At 42.2% G+C, this 24,551-nt stretch overlaps 1 protein-coding gene across 1 annotated transcript in view; it reads right to left on the reverse strand.

Annotated features, from left to right (window-relative positions):
- Positions 1–16,617: 16,617 nt before the first annotated feature.
- LOC144601414 (regulator of G-protein signaling 10-like) overlaps positions 16,618–24,551 on the reverse strand; it is a 40,143-nt gene continuing 32,209 nt past the window's right edge. Inside the window, exon 5 of the mRNA XM_078413512.1 lies at positions 16,618–20,162. Within this exon, the coding sequence (XP_078269638.1) occupies positions 20,013–20,162 (150 nt within the window). The 3' untranslated portion in view covers positions 16,618–20,012. The remainder of the gene's footprint in view (positions 20,163–24,551) is intronic.

The following is a 24,551-nucleotide window of genomic DNA, read 5'->3' on the forward strand; positions in this document are numbered from 1 at the left end:
AGATGTGTAGGTTTCTTGCACAACCAATAGCTATGCATTATGTTTTGTTTTAGTTCAATTGTAAAACCAAAACTGGCAAAAGCAAATTGTGCTTATGTGTACAGTTCAACAACTCTTTGGTGGTCTATGTCCCCCTCTCCCCTGACTCTGGGTCCCGACCCGAAACGTCACCCATTCCTTCTCTCCAGAGGTGCTGCCTGTCCCGCTGAGTTGCTCCAGCATTTTGTGTCTATCATTGGTGAGATTCTACCTTTAGTTGGAGGTTGGACAACAAGAGAAAGTCTTAGTGGATTGCAGGATGCAAGGGGGTAAGAATATTGTGCTCCACTACCATCCCAGGCAGCACATCTGCACCAGACTCTGAGATCTTTCAACCTAATGCAAAAAGATGGGCCAAGATAAGGACATTAGTGAACTGTGCCATCTCTTGGTACAAGACTTGGAAACAGCGGGCAGGTGGATAGAAGTGAAGAAAGCACTAAACGTTTTTAAATTCAATTTTGGGATTGAGCATCGTTAGCAAGACCATTTATTCCCTGCCCTAAATGTCCTTGAGAAGGTGACGATGAGCTGCTTTCTTGAAGAGTTGTAGTCCTTCTAAAGAAGAAACTCTCATATTGCTTTTATGGAGGAAGTTCCAAGATATAAGCACAATGGTGCAGCAGTAGAGTTGCTACCTTACAGCGCCAGAGACCCAGGTTCAATCCTGACTACGGGTGTTGTCTGTGTGGAGTTTGTACGTTCTCGCTGTGATCACTTGGGTTTTCTCCGTGTGCTCCGGTTTCTTCCACTACTCCAATCGCATACAGGTTTGTAGATTGATTGGCTTCTGTGAATTTTTTCATTGTCCCTAATGTGTAGGATAGTGCTCGTGTATGGGTTGATTGCTAGTCGGTGCTGACTCGATGGGCTGAAGGGCCTGTTTCCACGCTGGATCTCTAAAGTCTAAAGACAACGAAGTAGTGGTGATATATTTCTAGGTCAAGTTGGCGCCCACATTCTCAGGTAGATGCCAATAATACAACTGTACAGGAACAGTTTGCTTAGAAGTACACCAAGATCTTCAGTGCTACAAGTGAGATGTTGTCTGGTCCCCTGTCCTTTGCTGTGTCCAACTCTTGTCTCTTTCGTAAGATTAGGTGGTATGAATTAAATGAGCTTTTATTGATGATGGGGATCTCAGGAGGAAGTCGAGATGGATCGTCACGCGACACTTCTAGATCAATCTGCTTGCAAATTCTTCAGCGTGTCTTTACCACTAATGTAATGGATCCTGCGTCACTGGGGACGTGGATGCTCTTTGTAGATCCACAATCAAGCACAACCATACCTGTGAATTGCAAGGGTTAAACAGACAACTTCAGCTAAAATGTAAAATGGAATTATCAGCCAAATTAGTAGCACAGCATTCCGTATCCATTTGAAAACAAGATTCAAACACGCAGTTTTCCCGGACAGGTGGGAGATGTTTCCTGCACTTGTTCATGCCTGGGAACTTGCAATGCCTGGGAGCTTAGCTTTTAGAGATACTTATTTAGATTTAGAGATACAGATGCAGCGCGGAAACAGGCCCTTCGGCCCACCGGGTCCACGCCGCCCAGCGATCCTCGCACATTAACACTATCCTACACGCACTCGGGACATTTTGTTTCACATTTGCCCAGCCAATTAACCTACATACCTGTACGTCTTTGGAGTGTGGGAGGAAACCGAAGATCTCGGAGAAAACCCACGCAGGTCACGGGGAGAACATACAAACTCCGTGCAGACAGCGCCCATAGTCAGGATCGAACCTGAGTTTCCGGCGCTGCATTCGCTGTAAGGCAGCAACTATACCGCTGCGCCATCGTGCCGGTTCTCAGGCCATTCTATGGGAAAGCGAAGCGTTGGTGAGCAAAACGCAGCAGCAATAGTTGGGTCGACCACCAGCGCCCCCTGCCGCTAGTAGCACAGAAATGTTGCAGACAAGGGGGGCTTATGATTTGCTCGGGGAGGGGGCAGTGGCGCGCGGTCTGCTCTGATAACAAATGTCATAAAGGATGGTGTCGGGCGCCCTTTCAGGGAGAGAGCCCCAGCCTTGCACCGTCGCAAATGGTGCTCGATGATCAAGAACAGGAACATCCTGCGGCGTGCTCTGCTGTGTACTCGGAGTGTATATGGGGATACGTGAGGCTCTGTGCCTTATTAGCAGTGTAATAAAATATCTGGTGAATCAAACTCTGTTGTCTGAATCCAGTGATTTATCAAACGCAGCAATGTGTTAGGACATACACAACTTCAATCTGATCCATTGGTTGTGAGATCCTCTTGCTCCATCGCTTGCTGTCTTTACCGCCTAACATTCTTGAAATCCAGTGTTGCCACCTCACGTAAACTCAAGAAATGGATGACAGCTGAACACTAGCAACTGAAAGTTTAAAAACACAACCCAGGGTCGGGTGAGATGATTAACCACTGTTTAGTTGCTGTGAAAGAATTGTCGTGGTTTTGAATTTGGTGTATTTCTGGATCTTGCACTCTGAGATGCAATGTGTGTGGGCTAATGAATGGGCCAGACCAGTACAAGTTGTTCAACACTTGAGATATAAAACTTGAATGGGCTTACAAGATCTTTGGAAATGTCCTGCAAAAACGCAAAGTAATTTCAGCCAGTACACTGTTAGTGTGAACACAGTGTGCAGTCCATTAGCAGTATCAATGGTGTGGCTCCCACAAAGTCTGGAGTCACATGTGTATGAATAGAATACATGAGGAGGTAGCGGTACGGTTGCAATGGGAATCATTCAGCATGAGTGTGAGGGTTTAGAGTGTTTCAATGCAGGGTTAAACAAACAATGGCCAGCCTGAGCAGTGGCGGCAAAATAGTCTCCCAACAGATTGGATATGATTGCAGTAAAAAATGCACAGAAAGGGGAATTGCATCGCACTGAAGAGTATGTTTTAAACAGAATATTGCAGAGACCATTAGTGACGATGAAAGGGAAAGCAGCAATCCCAAGATGGAAGATTTATAACAAGGATATGAATATAAATATTGACACAGCTGCAGACCGCCGCAGAAAGTTAGGAAGGTGTCTGTAGGCATTTTGTGGCCTGAGTTGAGAATGTGTTCTGCGGAGACATTAGGAATATCTGGACACATGGAATGTTCAGTGCTTTATAATATAGAAATAACTCGTGATCATTGAAGGCTGCGTATTATGTCAGCAAACTGACTTCGCTAGGAAGAGAGTTATGAATGGATTAGTTGAGGGGGTTGCGAATGAATTGAGAAATGGCAACACTATGAAGAGATGTTAGTGGAGCCATCCAAGACCATCACAAAGTCACAAAGGCTCATAAACGTGGAACGCAAGCAGATCTACACTGAGCCCGTTCCTCAAGTGCTGGAAGTGCAGATGGAAGCAGACGGTGTTGAAGGATCAGAGTAGGGACCCAAGATGTTCATTAACTCTGCCAAAGATTTGAATGAGGGAACCGTGTGCATTCTATCCAAGTTTGTTTATAATACAGAGCTGGGTTGTTAGGAGGATACAAAGAGTTTTTAAGGAAATGTAAATACATAGACAAGCTATATGAATGTGGCAGGTGGGATGTGGCAGCTGGAAAATAATGTGAAATCATCCATTTTGGTAGCAAAAATAGGGAAGTAGATTTTTTTTAAATGCTCACTGTTTGAAAAGTGATGCTGTTCAAGGGATCTGTGTGCCCATTCTAGACATCATGGAAGATTAACATGTAAGCACAGTAAATAATTAAGAAGGGAAACCATGCATTTGATAAAGCTCATGGATGTGGAGGTAGTGAGTGAACATGGACTGAAGATTCGTTATCACGTAAGAGAGAGAGAGTTGGAATAATTGGGTCTTTTTCATGCTGGAAAGATGTAACTAGTGGAAGGAAAAATACAAAATGCATCAGTAACTCAGCAGGTCAGGCAGCATCCCTGGAGAACATGGATAGGTGATGTTCCAGGTCAGACTGAAGAGGGTCCCGATTCAAAGCGTCGCCTATCCATGTTCTCCAGGGATGCTGCCTGACCCACTGAGTTACTCCGGCATTTTGTGTCTTTCCTTGGGAAACCAGCAACTACAGTTCCTTGTTTATACATAACTAGTGGAAGGCATACTTCAGGAAACAAATCTAGTTGAAGTCTCTGGTGTTATGTAATGGCATGAAATATTTCTAAATTCTGAATTCAGTAAATCTGGATTGAAGTTTTTAAAAAGACTAAAGCTGTGGCATTGTATGGTCACAATTGGTGTCTTGTGACAATGGTGAAGGAACTTCAGTATTGACAGGGTTAATTTGGGTTTAGCATTCAGGCTCATATTATCTCAGTATTCCATAGAGCTTGTTATAGTTATAATCTCTTACCCTTACAGCTCTGGACAAAAATGCAACTTAACTACTCGTCAGCACATGTCGGCCAGCTACAAGAATGGTTTATTTTACAGATCATTCCTCAATGTGCAGCAACATGTTTAACAGGTATGTGGAAATCCCAAAGCACCAGCTTGTTTTTGAGGTTCTTGCACAAAACCTCTGCTGATAAAATTAACTATATTTACTAAATGATTTTTTTTTGTTTGGAAAATGGAGGTTATGTGTTTATTGCCTGAATTTGCGAAGATTACCCTCATCAGGTACATGTCAAACTCCGAAAAACAAATGAAGCATCTTCATTAAATTCATTCCTGAGCTACGAGAGTTTGGCATGGTCAATAGACACGGTCATGTTTAGTTCCCCTGGCAACGAGCCACCTCCCTAACTCATGTGGTGTAGGGGTTGGAGAGAACAGAATACTTCAGATGGCAACAAAGAATGAGGAAATAGAGTCACTTGGAGGCCAAACAAGCTAAGGGTAGCTGCAACCCTTCCTCAGCCAGAGAGCAATAAGTTTCTCAGAACTTGTTTGTTTTAGTTTATAGATACAATGAGGAAACAGAATGACAGAAGGTCAGCAGAAAGACATCACCGACCCCGACAGCCCATAGTCACTCTCAGATATCAGTTCAGCCATCCTGAGAGTGAACTCATCAAAAGTATTTGGCCCAGATGGAGCCCCTGAAAGTAGACAGATAAGTGGCGCAGCGGTAGAGTTGCTGCCTTACAACGCGAGAGTCCCGTGTTCCATCCTGACTACAGGTGCTGACTGTATGGAGTTTGTACGTTCTCCCTGTGACCGTGTGGGCTTTCTCCAGGTGCACCTGTTTCCTACCACATTCCAAAGATGTGCAAGTTTGTAAGTTAATTGCCTCTGAAAATTGTCCCCAATGTGTAGGATGTAGACAATAGACAATAGACAATAGGTGCAGGAGGAGGCCATTCGGCCCTTCGAGCCAGCACCGCCATTCAATGTGATCATGGCTGATCATTCTCAATCAGTACCCCGTTCCTGCCTTCTCCCCATACCCCCTGACTCCGCTATCCTTAAGAGCTCTATCTAGCTCTCTCTTGAATGTATTCAGAGAATTGGCCTCCACTGCCTTCTGAGGCAGAGAATTCCACAGATTCACAACTCTCTGACTGAAAACGTTTTTCCTCATCTCAGTTCTAAATGGCCTACCCCTTATTCTTAAACTGTGGCCCCTTGTCCTGGACTCCCCCAACATTGGGAACATGTTTCCTGCCTCTAACGTGTCCAACCCCTTAATAATCTTATACGTTTCGATAAGATCTCCTCTCATCCTTCTAAATTCCAGTGTATACAAGCCTAGTCGCTCCAGTCTTTCAACATATGATAGTCCCGCCATTCCGGGAATTAACCTAGTAAACCTACGCTGCACGCCCTCAATAGCAAGAATGGAAAACTGGGATAACATAGAACTAGGGTGATCATTGTTCGGCGCAGACACAGTGGACTGAAGGGCCTGTTTCCACGCTGCATCTCTCTAAACTATTAACAATTTCTACAGATGCTCTACAGAAAGTGTCCTATCTGAAGACATTGCAGCTTGGTATGGCAACTATTTGGCCCAAACCCGCAAGAAATTGCAGACTTGTGCATGCAGCACAGTCCATCAAGCAAATCCATCCCACACCAACTGCAACCACTCCACTTATACTTCACGCTGCCTCGGGAAAGCAGCCAACTTAATCGTGGACCATTCACACCCCAGTCATTCTCTCTTCTCCCCTCTCTTATCAGACAAAGAACATGCAAAAGCTTGAAAGCGCATTCCACCAGATAAAAGAAAAGCTCCTTATCATAATCTCGAATGGACCTCTTGAAAGGATGTATTCCCAATCATCCTATCTAACTCATTGAAGCCAGTCCACATTTTATTCCCTGCACTTTCTCTGTGGCTGCAACACCATCATCTGTACTGTTCACTTTTCTCTTTTGCACCCCCTGATGTACTCGTGAAAAGTATGATTTGGTTTGATAGTACGCAAAACAATGTTTTTCACTTTATATCCCTGCACATGACAATAATGAACTAACACCAATAATGGAGTAAGAATAGATTCTTCAGTCTGAAGAAGGGTCTCGACCCGAAACGTCACCCATTCCTTCTCTCCTGAGATGCTGCCTGACCTGCTGAGTTACTCCAGCATTTTGTGAGATAAATACTATAGATTTGATACATATGCATAAAATTATGAGATTTCCAGACAGTAAATAGGAACACTATTTCCTTGAGCACAAAGAACAATAACCAGGGAATATGGATTTAAGTGAGCAAGGCTTATAGAGTATAAGAAATATTTTCTACACTCAATGAGTAGTGGGAGTCTCAGAGTCACTGCCTATAAGTCTAATGGGAAGAAAACCCTCACTGCATGTAAAAGGTTCCTGTGTTATTACATAAAGCCTCATTACCTATAAGAAATGGCTTCCTCAACACCATAATTTTCTAAAAACATAGCACAAAAAGTAAGGAAATTTGTGTTTGGTAGATTATTTCTTTGTTGTAACAATGCTTCTTGGCAATAAATCTTATACCGTTGGAAAGCCTGTTTATTTCCCTTTTAAATGGTGCCACATTTGTAAGGAACATGCATTTGTGGGATGAGCAGCAGAGCTGAGTATATGGGTTGCGCCCATGAAAAATTTGCCAAATCTTCTCTGCCAATGCCAAACAGCTTATTCTGCTGTTGCTATTGACTCTTGTTTTGAGCTTCTGGTACCCCCAGGTGCTGACAATCAGGTGCCTGATTGGCAGCATCTGTGAGCATGGGCCCTGCTACAGTGGTCAGTAGGTGTCTGCTCCAAGAATCGGCATGCCACGTTTGACTGATCTGGATAGGGCCCGTGCGATAGGGCAACTTCAAGCTGGTGTTCCGCAAAACCAAGTTGCGGCATTATTTGGAGTGAGCCCTAGTACCATCTCCAAAGTGAAGGCCAAGTTCCATATAACGGGGGATGTCAGAGACAGGCCGCGAAGTGGGCGTCCCAAGAAGACGACACCCGAAGAAGACCGTTTCCTCACCCTGTCAGCACTTAGGAACCGTAGGCTGTCTTCTACAGATTTGCAGTCAAGGTTTGCAGGACGATATGGCCGACGGCTCTCTGCCCAGACAATTCGGAACAGACTGCACGCAGCCGATCTCCGGTCTCATAGGGCTGCCAGGAGGCCTGCCATGACTGCCCTTCACCGTCAGGCCCGTTTGCGCTGGTGTCGGCAACACGTGCACTGGAACCTGAACATGTGGAGGAACGTTATGTTCAGCGATGAGTCCAGATTCTGCCTACGGCAGTTGGATCATAGGGTCAAAGTGTGGAGAAGACGCGGAGAACGCTATGCTGATTGCTGCACCGATAGAGTAACATCTTTTGGTGGAGGCAGTGTGATGGTGTGGGGCGGCATCTCCCTCACTGGAAAAATGAGGCTTGTCATCATTGGAGGCAATCTCAATGCAGAGAGATATCGAGATGAGATTCTGCAACCAGTGGCAATCCCATATCTCCACAGTCTGGGACCGAACTCTATCCTCCAAGATGACAATGCTCGCCCCCACAGAGCAGGGTTTCTCAGTGACTACCTCCAGAATTTGGGAGTGGAGAGGATGGAATGGCCTGCCAGCAGTCCTGACCTCAACCCCATTGAACACTTGTGGGATCAGCTTGGGCGTGCTGTTCGTGCCAGAGTGACCAACACAACCACGTTGGCTGACTTGCGACAAATGCTGGTTGAAGAATGGGATGCCATCCCACAACAGTGTGTGACCAGGCTGGTGACCAGCATGAGGAGGAGGTGCCAGGCTGTTGTGGCTGTGTATGGTTCTTCCACACGCTACTGAGGCTCCTGTTTATTAAATGAATAAATTGTTAAATTGCCAATATGTCTTGTTTCTTCAGACTTCAATCATCCAATCCACCAAACAACACCGAACAAGAGTCAATGGCAGAATAAGCTGTTTGGCATTGGCAGAGATTTGGCATATTTTTCATGGGCGCAACCCACATACTCAGCTCTGCTGCTCATCCCACAAATGCATGTTCCTTACAAATGTGGCACCATTTAAAAGGGAAATAAACAGGCTTTCCAACGGTATAAGATTTATTGCCAAGAAGCATTATTACAACAAAGAAATAATCTACCAAACACAAATTTCCTTACTTTTTGTGCTATGTTTTATATTTTTATGAAAGATATAATGTTTTTTTAAAGATAACTGAATGCTTTTTTGTTAACAATCTCATTATATCGTGATTTATCTTGGAGTCCTATTGAAATAAAAAAATATCTTTCTGGGACAGCATGCCTCATTGAAATATATTTTTTAACTATCCTAATCCAATGTCCCATGAGCTACTTTAGCCTTAGCTCTATTTGCATGTGGGGATATTCAGTGTTTTAATCCACCTCGAAAAACAGAGCAGTAGTCATGTTTCAGAATGCCCGAGCAGGCCAAGATGAAGCCACATCATAGACTGATCTGGTGCAATAGGACATGAACATTGTACTTGACTGAGCATGAACCTCAAGCCATTTTAGTGCGGCAGGATATGAATGTACTTTTGGATTATGCTACCAAACCATGAGCTGTGTTTTAGCTTGTATCTGTGCATATCCCTCAACATCTGTAAATGAATACTTGCAAAACAGATTTCTTTAATAACCAGTACCAAAGATGTGGTGCTACATGGAATGCAGGTGAGTTCAAGAAGGTTAGAATAAAAGATTGTTTAAAATATCACTGTAAAAACAGGAACATTAACGATGGCCAATTTGATAGATATATCATTAAAGTGCTTGTAACATATGGATATTATTGGCTGAATATCCTTAAGATCCTCTGTATGACAATATATTTGGATTTGTGAAGAATAGTTTGCCCAAGTTTTGTCATCTTTCAATCACTATTAAAGTTTTTTTTGATCCTCTTCATCTTAATTTGTCACCTGTACGGTAGGAATTCATAAAATTATCTCAGAGCAGAACTAATAAATGTGTGCAAACAGACATGATTTATAGTGCCCTGGTAGTAAGAAATTGAAGGTAGCATGTAATGATAGTGTGTAATTCAGCCTTAATGAGACCAAATGGCTTTATAAGTGGTGGAGTGAATAGGAGAGTTGAAGTTGGACAAAAAGAATGATCCAGAATGTGGTCTTACATTTGTGTGTGTACAACAGGGAGTATCTGGTTTTGGTTTATTATTGTTATGTGAAAGCCTTTGTTTTGCTTTTTCATACTGAATTTTCATACTCCAATTTATCTTGCCCTCGAATCCAATGGGCTTTCAGTTTCCAATGGGCTTTCAGTTTGGTGATCATTTCATGGCACTGGGCCTATACTCGCTGGAGTTTAGAAGGATGAGGGGGGACCTCATTGAATAGTAAAGTTTCAATGAAGTCCCCCCTCATCCTTCTAAGGGGGATAGAGTGGATGTGGAGAGGATGTTTCCACCAGTGAGAGAGTCTAGTCTCAGAATTAAAGGACATTCCTTTAGGAAGGAGATGAGGAGAAATTTCTTCAGTCAGAGGGTAGTGAATCTGTGGAATTCTTTCCAAAGAAGGCTGTGGAGGCCAAGTCAATAGAACATTTTAAAACAGAGATAGATCCTTTATTAGTACGGGTGACAGGGGTTATGGGGAGAAGGCAGGAGAATGGGTTAAGAGGGAAAGATAGATCAACCATGATTGATGGTGGATAGACGATGGGCCGAATGGCCTAATTCTGCTCCTATCATTTATGAAACTATGACCACCAGGTGGCGCCAGCAATGGCTGCCTCACCAACAGTCTGTCTTGTCCATTCCTTCTTTGTTGTTTTATAGTTTGTGTTAAATGTATGTTTTAGTGTACTTTAGCTTGTTTTATGTGGGGATGAGGGGTTGGAGGAAACATTTTTTTAATCTCTTACCTCGACGGAGATGCGATTTGTTCCGTATTGTGGCCTAACATCGAGGAGTTGGCGGCCTCTGCTGGAGACTGACTTCGGGAGCTCCAACCCCAGGAACCTGCGGACTTAACATTGTGGAGTTTGCGATCTCTGTCGGGGATCGACTTTGGAGCTCCAACTATGGGAGCCTGCGGACTTTAACATCGTGGAGCTCATGGTCCCTGGTTAGAAACCGACTTCAGGAGCTCCAAGCCGACACGGGAGCTTCGATCGCCCTGAGGGATGGTTCGACTGCCCCAACCGCGGGAGAATAAAGAGGGACCCGAAATGTCACCCATTCCTTATCTCCCAAGATGCTGCCTGACCTGCTGAGTTACTCCAGCATTTTGTGTCTACCTTCAGAATCAATAGGCCCAACCATTAATGATGGACATTGAGGATTTCATGGCACCATTCATGAGATACAGGTGCCCTGTCTGGCAATAGTCCTTCAGAATTGTAGTTTTAATATGGTGTAGTGTTTGTATGTTTATGTTTGGGGGGGGGGCGAACGGGAACTGTAAAATTCTCTCTCCCGAACGGAGACGCGACCTTTGTTTCTGTGTCGTGTCTCCGTTCCCGCTGCGGCCTACCACCGGCCATGCACCTGGGACCACCTGGGGCTCTGGTTCACAGAGCCCGCGGCCCGGACTCACCACCTGCGGCGCTGGCTGCCTGCGGATGCTGCGGGAGCGGCTGCGACTCGTCTCCGGAGGCTCCGGCGCGGGCCGCGTGGACGTCGGAAGCCCGCAGGCTCCTGGATGGGGGCCGACATCGGGAGCACCGGCAGCGGCAGAGGCAGCGTGTTCGCACGCCCCGAATCGCGGGGCTTGGGTCGGCCCACCATGGACCTTTCACCGTCCGGCGCGGCCTGGAATAGGCCGCGGGATTTTCACCGCCCAGCGGGGGCTTCAATGTCGGGAGCCCCGACCGCCCCGACGTGGCAACTCCAACAGCCTGACCGCGGGACAAGACGGCAGGGGAAGAGAAAAGACATTCTGGCCTTCCATCACAGTGAGGAGGGACTGGAGGAGACTCACTGTGATGGATGTTTCTTTTTGTTTGGTGTTAGTTTGTGATTGTATGTGTTATTGCATTTTTATTGATTAATCTTATTGGTCTTATTGTTCAACTGCGGGTAATGTTTCATTTCACTACACATTTATGTGTATGTGACAAATAAACGACTATTGACTATTGACTATTGACTATTGACTATTGAGGTATGAACACTGAACTGGATTAATTGGTCAAAGGGAAACCCAAGTAAAAATTCATCTGCATTTGCTGTTCATGGGATCTTGTTGCATGGAAGATTATATATTTTTTAGCTTAGAGATACAGCATAGAAACAGGCCCTTCGTCCCACCAAGTCCCCGCCGACCAATGATCACCTGTACACTGGTTCTGTGTTATCTGAGTTCCGCATCCTACACACTAGGGACAATTAACAGAAGCCAATTAACCTACAAACCTGCACATGTGGAATGTGGGAGGAAACCGGTGCTCCCGGAGAAAACCCACACAGTCACAGGGAGAACGCACAAGCTTCATACGGACAGCACCCAGAATCATGATCGTGCCCGGGCTCTGGCGCTGTAAGGCAACAACTCTACTGCTGCGCCACTATGCAGATGACTGCTGTATTTGCCAAAACGAAATCACTATTGTATCTGAAAGTAATTAATTGCCTGTTAAGACATATGGAGGTTATATTATAAAAGCCTCTATAAACGCAAATCTTTTTTTAGCATTCGTTTGACTGCAGATAACCATACGTGAGAATATCCCTATAATATCACTTTACTTAATCAGGATTGTCATTCACTGTATAATCAGTTACAATTACTACATTTTACAACCAGATTGCACCGACCTAATTTACTTATTAATGAGCAGGGTTCATTGTTTCTTTTCATGGAGCAGTTGGCGAGCTGGCAACATTCCCAAAGTGTTGGTTTAAAATTCCCTACAAGCTGTGATGAATAAAATATTCAATTCTACCAAATGGGGGAAGAAATAAGAAAGAGCAAAATTGCTGTCTAAATTTTTTAACGATGTCCATTAATAATGTCTTGTGCATGAATCAGCAACGTCAGTAAAAATTAAAATTAGAACGTATTTCAGCAAAATAGTTTCATCTTCAGATGTAAGTTTAGCAGGACTGTGCAAGCACACACAGTGGGCACAAGTAGTCTATTCTGTTCAACGTCCCCAATGAAAGACAGACTGGCTTGGACTCAAAACCTCCTTCCACCGCTACATAGTTGGAAAGTTCTCCCCAGTGCTTGACAAAGACCCAAACAAGAATACTGAAAACAACAGTGTCTACAGACTTGTAGTTAAGAAGGGGAGATTTTAATCAATCATGTAAAGCCTTAACTGCGATGATTTACACTGAAGCAATTGGAGAAATATTTCAAATAACATAAAGATTTGTGAAGAATAAGACAAAAAGTATTAGGAACATCTCAGTATTTTGATAGGCACCTAGATTCTAAAGGTAAAAATAAATTATTTGGAAAGACACATGTTGGAGTAACTCAGTGGTCAGGAAGCATGCCTGGAGAATATGGATAGGTGACATTTTAACCCTTTATCAGACTACTTTGAAGAAATAATTTTCACTGTTAAAGATATCGCTCTAAACTATATTACTCTGCAGCCTAATCCTCTTGAACAATCTTGCAAAAGTCCACGGGGGTTATCTTCGATAATTTGTCAAGAAGCATAAAGATCTAGATGCACAATCAACCTATCCCACTGCAGGGAGCATGGTAGATTTTACCCTGCCTCCCATTTCATATGACTATTATGTGCAACCACTTAAAGCTAGAATCTACTTTTTAAGACAATCACTCTTCCTTTTTACTATTTAATCTTTTCGGATATTCAAGAATCTCAACACACAGATCTGTTGGAAACAAATGTAAGAAAAGAGAGACCGAGGAAACAGGGTGTAGAACATTTAGTGACACAAAGGGGTGCAAGTCGGTCTAATCAAAACCGATAAATAAATTGTTTGGAGGAACTGTGCAGGTCCGGCAACTTCTGCAAAGGACCCAAAGTGCTGGAGCAACTCAACAGATCAGTCTGGAGAACATGGGCAGGTGACGTTTCAAGTTGGGACACTTCCTATTGAATCGTCATCTGTCCATGTTCTCCAGAAATGCTGCCTAGCCTGCAGACTTGGCGCTTAGTGTCCTCTTGTATAAATTAACATCTGCGGTTCCTTGTAACTTCGGTGAACTGCACTCTAAAGATGTGCAGGTTTGTAGGTTAATTGGCCTTGGTAAAAATGTCCCTAGTGTGTAGGATAATGTTAATGTATGGGATGATTACTGGTTGGTGCAGACTCAGTGGGCTGAAGGGCCTGTTTCCGCGCTATATCTCTAAAGTCTAAAGTCTAAAGTCAGAAAGGGAAATTATTATCAAAGTTTTAGGCATCATGACTGAAATGGTAGAGGGGGGGAAAGACATTGTAAAGAGGTATGACAGAGTGGTGAGTATGGATCAACAGATGACAGGTGTAACATGTGATGATGGGCAGATGGAGCCAAAGACAGAGAGCAAAATGAAAAACAAATGGGAGATTGAGGCATTGAAAGTGACTGAGATAAAGGATCAGATAAATGATAAACTGAACGTTTGTCTCCAGCTTCAACCAAGGGCCTGCATATAAATGTTAATTATCACAGGGAGTATGACAGTCACTGGCAACGTAGTCCGTAACCTTCTCGAATGTGTGCTGGGGCTGAGAACATGGCAGATTTCAATGAGAGTATCCTTCCTGAAGGGGACACGTTTCATACACAAGTCCTGCTTCAGGATCTGTTGGGAAATTGTTTCCTGAATAGCTTGTGAATAGGGCCTCGTGCTGAGAGCTTTACCCTCTCTTCCCGGTCCCAGTGGACTATTCTCCATCTCAGGCTTTAGCCTTTCCTCAAGAGTGATCCCTAACAACGCAACCAGCATTCAGGGCAACTGGTTTGATCAGAAGCAGTTAAATAAAGTCAGAATTCTATGGCATCTTACACATCAGTCTCTGCAATTTATTTTTTATTTTTTAGAAATACAGCGCAGAAACAGGCCCTTCGGCCCATCGAGTCCGCACCAACGAGCGATCCCAGCACACTAACACTATCCTACACACACTGGGGACAATTTTACATTTTATATAATCTTCAGCAATGTAATACAAGTTTAGAATGTTTGATGAGATTCAGGACCACAAACTGTTATGTCTTGAATGGTGTTGAGTCTTTCTTGGTGTTGTTGAAATGTGCTAGCCCACTCATTGAGGAAAGTAATCGATCACTCCTCACTTACAGCTTGTAAATTGTGGAAAGACTTTGTGATGTGAGAAAATAAGTCACCCACTTCAGAGTAAAGAGTCTCTGACTCGCCTTAGCAGCTACAGCATGACTATGGTTAGACAAGATGCATTTCTAGTCGATGGTTAGTCCCAGGATGTGGGTGGCAGGGAACACAGAGAGTGATGCTGTTGAATGTTGGGGGTAAGTAACTGGATCTCTCATTGGAGATGACTAGTGTTATTCTTTTGACGGTTCACGCCAATATGGTATGCTGACACATCCAAAAAGTTAAATGTCAATGTTTTATTTTCTGGCCACGTGACATTAATTGTGCATGATGGCACCTTTTCGTCTACAAAAAGAAGCACTGGAGATGTATTAATAATATTTGCCCATGCTTAAATGTTGCCTAGCACTTGTTGCATGCAAACAAGCAATGCTTAACTTCATGTAAATTTGCAAATAGAATTAATCTTTTGAAACAAGCCAAACTTTGAAGGTTGGAGGGATCTTAATGAAGCAATGAAAAACTGGTTGAGTTTAGGACAAAATGAACTTCCAACAACCAAATCCGATCTTCCTTTGAGGTATAAAAGATTCCACACATGGATCCCTTTCCTCCAAATGCACACAGTTTCATCACAGTTCCTTGATGCAGCTATCTGCCACGTGCTACTTTCATGTAAAGGGCAGTCACTCTCACCTGGAATTCAGCTCTGCGGCCAGAATGAGTTTGGCAAAATTTAAACAGGGTGCTGGTGAGCAGGTCTCTTGATAATACTGACAACATCTTTCCTCCCTTTACTGATGATTGAGAGTGCTGTAATTGGCAGGCAAATAGCCACATTGGATTTGTCCTGTTTTTTTGCAGTCGAGGAAGATCTTAACAATTTTTTATATGACTGGATTGATGCCAGTGCTGTAACTGAATTGCCTAGAGATATGACAAATATTGAAACACACTTCTGCCATCTCCGATCATCACTTGCAGTATATCTAATTAGCTGATAATCTGTGATGAAGAAGGTCTCGAGGGGAAGCAAAGATGTCCACTCAGCACATCTGACTGAACACGGATGTGAAAGCTTCTGCCTTGCCTTTAACACTCATTCTCTGATCTCTGCCCTGGTAGATTATGGGGACTTTCTATGAGCCTTCTCCTCTGGTTGGTCACCACAAGATGTGGTAGATTTTGATTTGATGCTTTGGTTACGGCACTAGTTAACTCTGTCTATTGCTTTGCAAGGAAGTACTTATCACCACACTAATCCATAGTTTTATTACCTCACTAGACCAAGTGAACCCGTTGGGCCCAAACCTCTCCTGCATTGGTACAGCACCCTCTCCTCCCCCCTCCCCCTCCCCTTCTCCCCCTCCCCTTCTCCCCCTCCCTCCCTCCTCTCCTCTCCCTCTTCCCCTCCCCCTTTCCCCTCTCCCCCCCTTCCCCCTTCCCCTCCCCTTCCCCTCCCCCACTCCATCCCCCTCAACCCCCCTTATTCTCCCTCCTCCCCCTCCCTCCTTCCCTCCCTCCCTCCCTCCCTCCCCAAGGAGATAGATTTAAACTTTAAAACATGAATAACTTAAAAAATATAACACCGATTTCAATGAAACTTCTTCCATTAGCACCAAAGGGAAGACAGTAAGATGGGCTTAAAATTGTTGCGCTATCGTGGACCGTTTTGGCTGTAGTTCAGGAACAAATAAACAAATAAATGAGATTTGTAGTATATAGATTCAATGTGGCAAAGCAAGAAAGAAGACTGCAAAACTAAGGTGCCTACACTGCAGAACAGTGCAGTTCCTTTAAACCAAATAGATGACATATTGCATATCTGGACTATTAATATCTTCAAAATAGAATACATTTGGAAGTTTTCTTCCCAAGCATTTGTCATAAGGCACTTACATATATCAAAATGCAGCCAAAATCCACATCAGCAGGGCAACATTAAATTTAATACCGAAATATAACAAATACAGATACAAAATTAGTTAAAACAATTGGCAGATATTGATGTAAATACAGTATCAAAACACATGTACAATTTATCAAAAAAATATTTTTAAGGTACTCCTGAATTCAGTTTTTGCAAATCTTATGCTAATATCAAGCTAAATGCAAGAGTTGACACAAGCCTTTTATATACTGAACTATTCTCTGCACTAGAGTTACATTGTGGTTTGAAGCAGGCAAAATATATCATATATATCATAAAGTATATCTGTATATATAGTATACAGACATACTGGAACGATATCTGTGCAGTAGCATAATTAAGTTACCATCACATAGAATGCCAATTAATGCATGTAGGCGTATTGTTACACTTCTCCACACAGTGAATTTTTTAAATTTCAGCCAAGAATATCAAGTGCAAAAAGGCACTTCTTAATGGAGAAGGGGAAAAGAAAATCAATGGATGAAGGTATCAACCTGTGTACCACCCAACAGTTCATTAGAAAGTGACATTGATTGATGCCCATGAACACTTCACTACCTACTCTGGTTCTGGTTCTGGTTGATTACTGCACAAACACCTCTCTCAGTGGGGGATTGGTCATGAAGACCCATTTTGTAGAATAGATTTTCAGCTTTTTTATTAACTCTGTCCAACTCTGTCTAACTCTGAATGCAACATTAGCAAAAGTAGATTTCACCGTAATGACATCTAAAACAAATTAGTAACATATGCACATCTTAACCTCCATTTAATATTGGCAGTCGGATTTTCACAGAATGGGCTTTTATTCCATATATTCCTGTTTGTCTGCATCAATATCAAAGACAACTTTAATGTTAGATTTTACAGAGTGTGAAAAAATGTTTCCATTTCTGCCACATTCCATTTACCACATTCCATTTACCACATTCCATTTACCACACCATGGATCTGTCTTTCTGGAACGGTTAAATGTAAATCTGCTGCAATTGTTCTATTCGTCATAATTGGGGATTCTTGAAAGCTCTTCAAGGTAGCCATCTATGCCTCATCTCACAGTTGTGGATTTGTTACAGAAATAATTTCAAAGTATTCACTAGACAACACGAACAGTTTCTCTGCAGCTTGTGAATATTGAATGCCAAAACAAGGTACTCTGCACCCAGGTTCCGGCAGAGGCAAATATAACTAGTATTGAAGCAATGCCGACGACGATTTAAATCAGACTGAATTCACCATGTAATGTAAACATCTGAGGACAGTTCCCACGATAAATACTTCTACCTCCTTGCACTCACCAGAAAAGAACAAGATGAAATTAATAGTTCAGAGATAAGCTAAAGCAAATTGTGATAACTGGCATGTCAGTGAATGACATTACCACTGGTTGTTTAAGTTGACTTGCACAAAGGATTAACATTTTTAGAAGTGCTGTACTTGACAGCAATGCAGCAAAAAATCAACAATAAAGGCTCATGTGAAAACTTAACCTAACACTGATGATTATCAATGATGCAAGTGCAATGATTTTGCAAAGAACACTTGGCCTTGCGTAAATCATTATTGGAAAACGCAAGTGTAAATGGGACCTGAGAATGTAATTGTTTTTCCACTGAGACTAATGAAAAATGGCCATTGTATCAGTAGATAACTTTTTTTTTTTTCGGCATGTGATTTAAATATTCAAACTCATGATTATGAATTATTTTACTTCTGAAATAAGTGAAACAAGGGACTGCAGATGTTGGTTTACAAAAGAAGACGCAATGTGCCTGAGTAACTCAGAGGGTCTGGTAACATCTCTGGAGGACATGGATAGGCGACGTTTCGGGTCGGGACCCTTCTTCAGATTGATTGTAGTAGGGGGGGAGAAACAGCTCCACATCATTTCAATGGTTCTGCACTGAAGGAGGACATTGAGACCATGAAGCCATGTCATCGCCTCATACTCAATAGTGCTTTTGTTAGTTTTACTAGCATTTGCAAAGACTACTTCATTCAAGCATCAACATCAAAGGTAGATATAAAACGGGTGATGGAAACAGATCTCTCAAAACTTTCATCCAAATATAAAATGTTGTCATTGTTGAATGTATCTTTAGTTTATACATCAATTCACCTTGTTGCAGATTTGAAGATTTGAGTGCCCAGCATTCCTCATTTTTAGTAGCACACTACGGGGCAATAAAATATAGTGTTGCAGGGGCTTAATGAAGGCACAATCACGCACCACAAGCAGATGCAAATTTACAACCATATGACTTTTCATTGATCTTTGATGTAGCTACTGCTCTGAGAAAATCTTATTATTTATGAAACAACTTCAAATTGAAAATAGCCATGAGCAAAATACCTTGCAGTTGATCGAGTTCACTGGGTCACTGGTACACTTTATTTGCTTACAGATGACTGAATAAACCATTCTCTCTCTCCTGTTCTCATTCATGAGAATTATTAAAAATGTGGGAAAAAGTTGCAAAGTAACTATGTGAATGTGGACACCCAGGATTCACGTTAAATTGCTTGGTCTGTTTCTTCAGTGAAGTTTTAACATATTTCTCCAAGAAACTTCAGTTCTTCACAACATTGTCCTTCACAACAACTTGGTTTGACATGTCCGGATACTAAATATAATCTTTACATTGATTGAAGTGAAATATCGCCTGCACTCATTGGAAAGCTCAACTCTCACGTAAATCTTTCAATCATAAACCTACTCCAGTCCCATTGTTTTAAGGCTATGCTTTTTTTTATAGAAACTGAAAACAGCATACATCTTGTTATAACGCATACATATAACAGGTATTGTCATAAAGGTATGGCATGTTTCCATTTGAAGTGCTAAACATCATTAGACAGAAAGATACCAGTAGTGTTTGCATTTATATTTTACATCATGTGCTTGGCTGACAGTCTACTGTGCGGCCCATTGATGAAAACGAGCAAACTGCAAACAGTACAGTTGTGAAGTTCCACTTGTTCTTTGATAATTTTTAACAAAGCAATTCACAATTCAATATCATGTAGTGGACTAAAGCAATACTGAAACCATTGCCTTCATTTGTAAAACTCAAGCTTAAATGGATTACAGCAATAGATTAGAATAGCAGTGTAAGACAGGTGGCAATCATAACCTAGTAGCCAGCATATTAAAACCACAATAGTTCGATTTTGACTTCAGAGGGGTTGAGGGAAATATCTGCTCATCCATCCTGATGCTGAACTGTGAATGTCATTGTTAACCGCACCAGTTCTGCAGTTGACATGCATTCTGGCTAAGAATACTCAGCACCATCAAAAACAGAGCAAACACACCCTTTTCTTCAGCACAGTCATCTTTAAGCCAAATGGCCATCGTTACGATCCATTAGCAAATAAAGCAAAGAAAGCACACAGTTGCCATCAAGCTACTGATTTCCCGCTATCGATTATAGATCCTGGATGCCCTTTTTGGGACAGATTCGTCTGCCTCTGGAGAGTTCTTTTCTCTTTCTTCCCGCTGCTTAATTAGTTGGCATACATCAGATTTCAGAAAACGATTGTAGCTGTCATACTTCATGAGAATAAATATCTAAAGGATAAAACATACAGTCCATCAAACAATGTGATCACAAACAGGACATCTCTCTCTCACCTATGGAGTTTTTGTCTCACTAAATTGAAAGCTATATAAACTAGAAATTAATAATGTAATAAAAATGAGCTGTGGATGGGGTAACACAGCAGCTCAGGAATCATCTCTGGAGAAAATGGATGGATGATGTCTCTTACCCATTCTCTCCAGAGATGCTGCCTGACCGACTGAGTTAAATTAGAAATTATATTGTTAAGGACAGAGCTGTTTATAAACTAAATCTAAATTAGAAAGCAACAGTTGTTGCTTTGTAATCCTTCTGATAATAACACTTCAAACATTGGTTACTTCCAAATCAACTGCTAAAATTTCACATCATATGTGCTTCTAAGATCCTCAGCACTGGCGAATCAAAGGCGAAAATCTAGGATTAAAATATAATCATTTTCTTTTTAATGTAATGATACACAGTACAGGTGCTCCTCAACTTACGATGGGGTTATGATCCGAGAAACCCATCGGAAACCGAAAATATCGTAAGTCGAAAATACATTTAATACACCTGATCACGTGGCCGATTGCACCATCGCAAAGTCGAAATATCGTACGTCGAAGCATCGTAAGCCGGGAAGCATCTGTAATGGGCTTTTGTTCCACTTCCACTCATGGTGGTACTCTTACAGTTTTATTTCTCGCTTCACACCCACCAAACCACATTTATAGCAAAAGTCAGCGGCTAAACAGACATTTTCAAAATCATGTGCTGCATTCTAAATGCTAAATTTTGCACGGTTGCGAAGTTCTGTCAGAATTTAAATCGATACGTAAAAACTATTTTGCCAAGTAGGCCCTTGGGTTGTTTACTTGGTGTTCAGATTAATTTTAAAAAACCAAGGAACCCTAATAATTCCAGGGTCTGACCATCCTGCAGCAACGGTGAAGCTGACTGAAAATCATAATTCGGGTATTTGCAAAGTAACAATTAATATGTTTTAAGTTCCAAAACACATCTGCCCATGGCTTTGTCTCCAGTTACATTGCCATGTTATTATTCAGCAGTTTTGGATGCATAACATATAAAAATAGTGTATGGCGTAAAAAAGCAGCTTAGATATAATGTATATACTGTGTTTAATGAGTACCTCAAGGCTATCTCAAACTAACTTGTAGCAAAATAAGTTTTAATGTTTGTATTGAAACTGATAAATGCTCGGAATACAAGAATCGATTTATGTACAGTGGGGTCCTGCTGATAACAACGCAAGGGGGCCGGGTGATCTGTTGCCTCAAAAGGTTAAGAGAGGAATAAATATTAGCCAGCACATCAGGAGAACAATTCGGTTATGGTGGTAAAACTGTAATCCATCTGAGAGAGCAGAGGTTTCAGATTAATATCTCATCGAAAAGGCAGCACAACCAGTTTAGTGATCTCGGTTTAGTGATTGGGGATGAACTTAATATATGCTCACACCTCCAGTGGGAATGTGAACTTACAATCTTCTGACAGGGGTAAGAGTAATATTAACGACAAGCAATCAAGAAATTATTATTAATTAGGAAATTCAAAAAGATTCATGTAGAATGGACTCTGCTTCAGAAGGACATCAACCATGGGTTTGTGTTTACACAATGCTGTATAACTCCATTGAGTGCTATTGGCTTCACATGGACACGAGTTAATAGGAACAGGCAGAGGCCACCAGAATCCTAAAGTCTGCTCTGCCATTCTCAGCAGACCTAGGCTGGCCTCAGCTCTGTGTTGGTTCCACGACCCTTATTTCCGCAATCTTTAAACCAATTTATCAACTTTCTCTTTAAATACTTCGAATGATCTGGATTCCACTACTCTCTGATGTGGAGAATTCCAAAAATTCTCCACCCTTTGTAAAAATGAAATCTCTATATCTTTGATGCACTATCATAGTTATAATTGATGAGCCCCCTATCTTGTCACTATGACCCCTGGTTCGAGACTCTCCCACCAATGAAAACATTTCAATATCACCCTTACGAAGTCCCTTCAGGATCTTATGTGCATCAATAAGGTCTCCTCGCTCTCAAACCAGGAATTTGTGTGGTGAATTCAGTTTGGCTGCCTCCAATGTTATCAAGTTGTTTTCAACTCTCAAGAGAGAGTTAGAATTAGCTCTTCGGGCTAAAGGAATCAAGGGATATGGGGGAAAAGCAGGAACAGGGTACTGATTTTAGATGATCAGCCATGATCATATTGAATGGCGGTGCTGGCTTGAAGGGCTGAAAAACCTACTCCTACACCTATTTTTCTGTTTCCATGTTTCTACGTTTTATCAGTCAGGGAATCAAAACTAGCTTTGGAACTCAAAAATGACCATAGAACTCATCAGCACTCTGTAGCATTGCAACAAAGCATCCCTATTTTTAAACTCCAATCCACTTGCAATGGAAGACGTATTTTCAAAGAAGAATCTATGCAGTGAGTTTTCTATCTTTAATATCTTTTTATTTAAGTTTAATAATAATAATAATAATATATTCCTTTATTCGTCCCACACCGGAGAAATGTACAGTGTTACAGCAGCAAAGTGGATAGCAGGAGATCATTCATTATAAATGGCTGATGCAACCACCGTGTTGTAGAAGGTCCTTAGGATTGCCCCCTGCACTCCAAAGGACCTGAGTCTCCTCAGCACATAAAGTCTGCTCTGGCCCTTTTTGTATAGCGCAATGGTGTTTTCGGTCCAGTCCAATTTATTATTGAGGTAAACACCCAGGTACTTATAAGAGTCCACCCTCCCGATGTCCATTCCCTGGATGTTCACCGGTGTCGGGGGGGACCTGGCTGCGCCTGCGGAAATCTACCACCATCTCCCTGGTTTTTCCCGCGTTGATCCGGAGGCGGTTCCGCTGGCACCAGTCCACAAACTCCTTGCAAACTCTGTATGCCCTGTCATCGTCGCCTGTGATGAGGCCGATGATGGCAGAGTCATCAGAGAACTCCTGTAGATAGGAGTTTGCAGAGCTGTGCCTGAAGTTCGCAGTGTACAGGGTGAACAAGAATGGAGCTAGCACTGTTCCCTGTGGAAACCCTGTGCTGCAGACCACCATATCCGAGACATAGTCCTTTGTCCTCACATACTGTGGTCGGTTGGTGAGGTTTAAATTTATTTCAGAGGAGAGCCTTACCATCCAAAATACAACAATCTAAAACTGGCTCTGTTGTTCTCAATATGTTTTAATCTTTTAAAATAAGAAATTTCAATAATATTTCAACAGTTGTCTTATATCTGTGCTGATTGAAAAGATGGTGTTAAAAGGACGAAGAACCATTGAAAGAATTTATATACTGAATAAATGTATTTTAAGGAAGCTATAACTTGATTTTATGGTTTAAATTATTTCACTTCTGATGTCTAAATAATCTATATAGATTCTTCTTCAAAAAGACCATATTGTATAGAGAGAAACTTTCAACACTAAACACAGGATAATGAATTAAATAGAGGCTAGTTTACTTCCTCGAAAAAATAGCAATTAAAAAATAGGTTCCATGAATTTAAGACTAGACCTGATCTTGTGAATGCACGTGGAATATTGCAAGTCAATGAGTTCAATTTTATTGGTGCCCTCAGGACGCTATTTTGATTCATAATAACTTTGAGGGTTTTTTGCCATAGTTAAATAATGATTTTGTCTCATCACGATGGCTCCTCATGTGCTTTCATGAGCCGCCGCTGCTCATCCCCTGAAGACCCAGAGACTGGGAGGATGGAGCCGGCAACGATGATGGGCGCAACTGGAGAAGGGAGAGGCCAGTGGTAGAGGAGAGGGAACCGGGGTATGGCAGTCAAGGACAGCTGCAGGAGGCTCGCTTTGGGGAACAAAGGTGGACAGGCAAGGAGAGGACATCAGTTGACCAAAGGAAGGTGATAGTCGGAGGCACGCAGTAGTCTCGGGCTTTCCTGAATCTTTACAACTGGGGCATGGACTGGACTTAGAAAATGGCGCCAAACATGGCTATCTCTGTACAACTGCTACTCGGGGGTGGTATGGTGATACTCCACTGGACTGTTTGTAAGAAAATAATTTCACTGTGCGTTTGTACTTTGCACAAGTGACAATAAAGCACCATTGAACCACCGAATCATTGAACCATGACTGAAGAAACAGTCAAGTCTGTTCAGACTGCTACTAAGTGAACAGGTTGCCAATAAATGCACATTAATGTTCTTGATTGTTATCAGCAAAATTGAGATGGGACATCAATTGAATTTCCCACGTTGGTCTCTTAAACGGAATGTCCCTAAACCAGACTGTGAATGAAGGATGCCATCTCTTAGAGAGCTCAGGAGGAAAGCAGACAAACAAACCTGCATCCTACTGAAGTATTTGATGAGATCCAGTGGAGAT

This window comes from Rhinoraja longicauda, chromosome 16, assembly GCF_053455715.1.
Source record: "Rhinoraja longicauda isolate Sanriku21f chromosome 16, sRhiLon1.1, whole genome shotgun sequence".
NCBI classification, from domain to species: domain Eukaryota; kingdom Metazoa; phylum Chordata; class Chondrichthyes; order Rajiformes; family Arhynchobatidae; genus Rhinoraja; species Rhinoraja longicauda.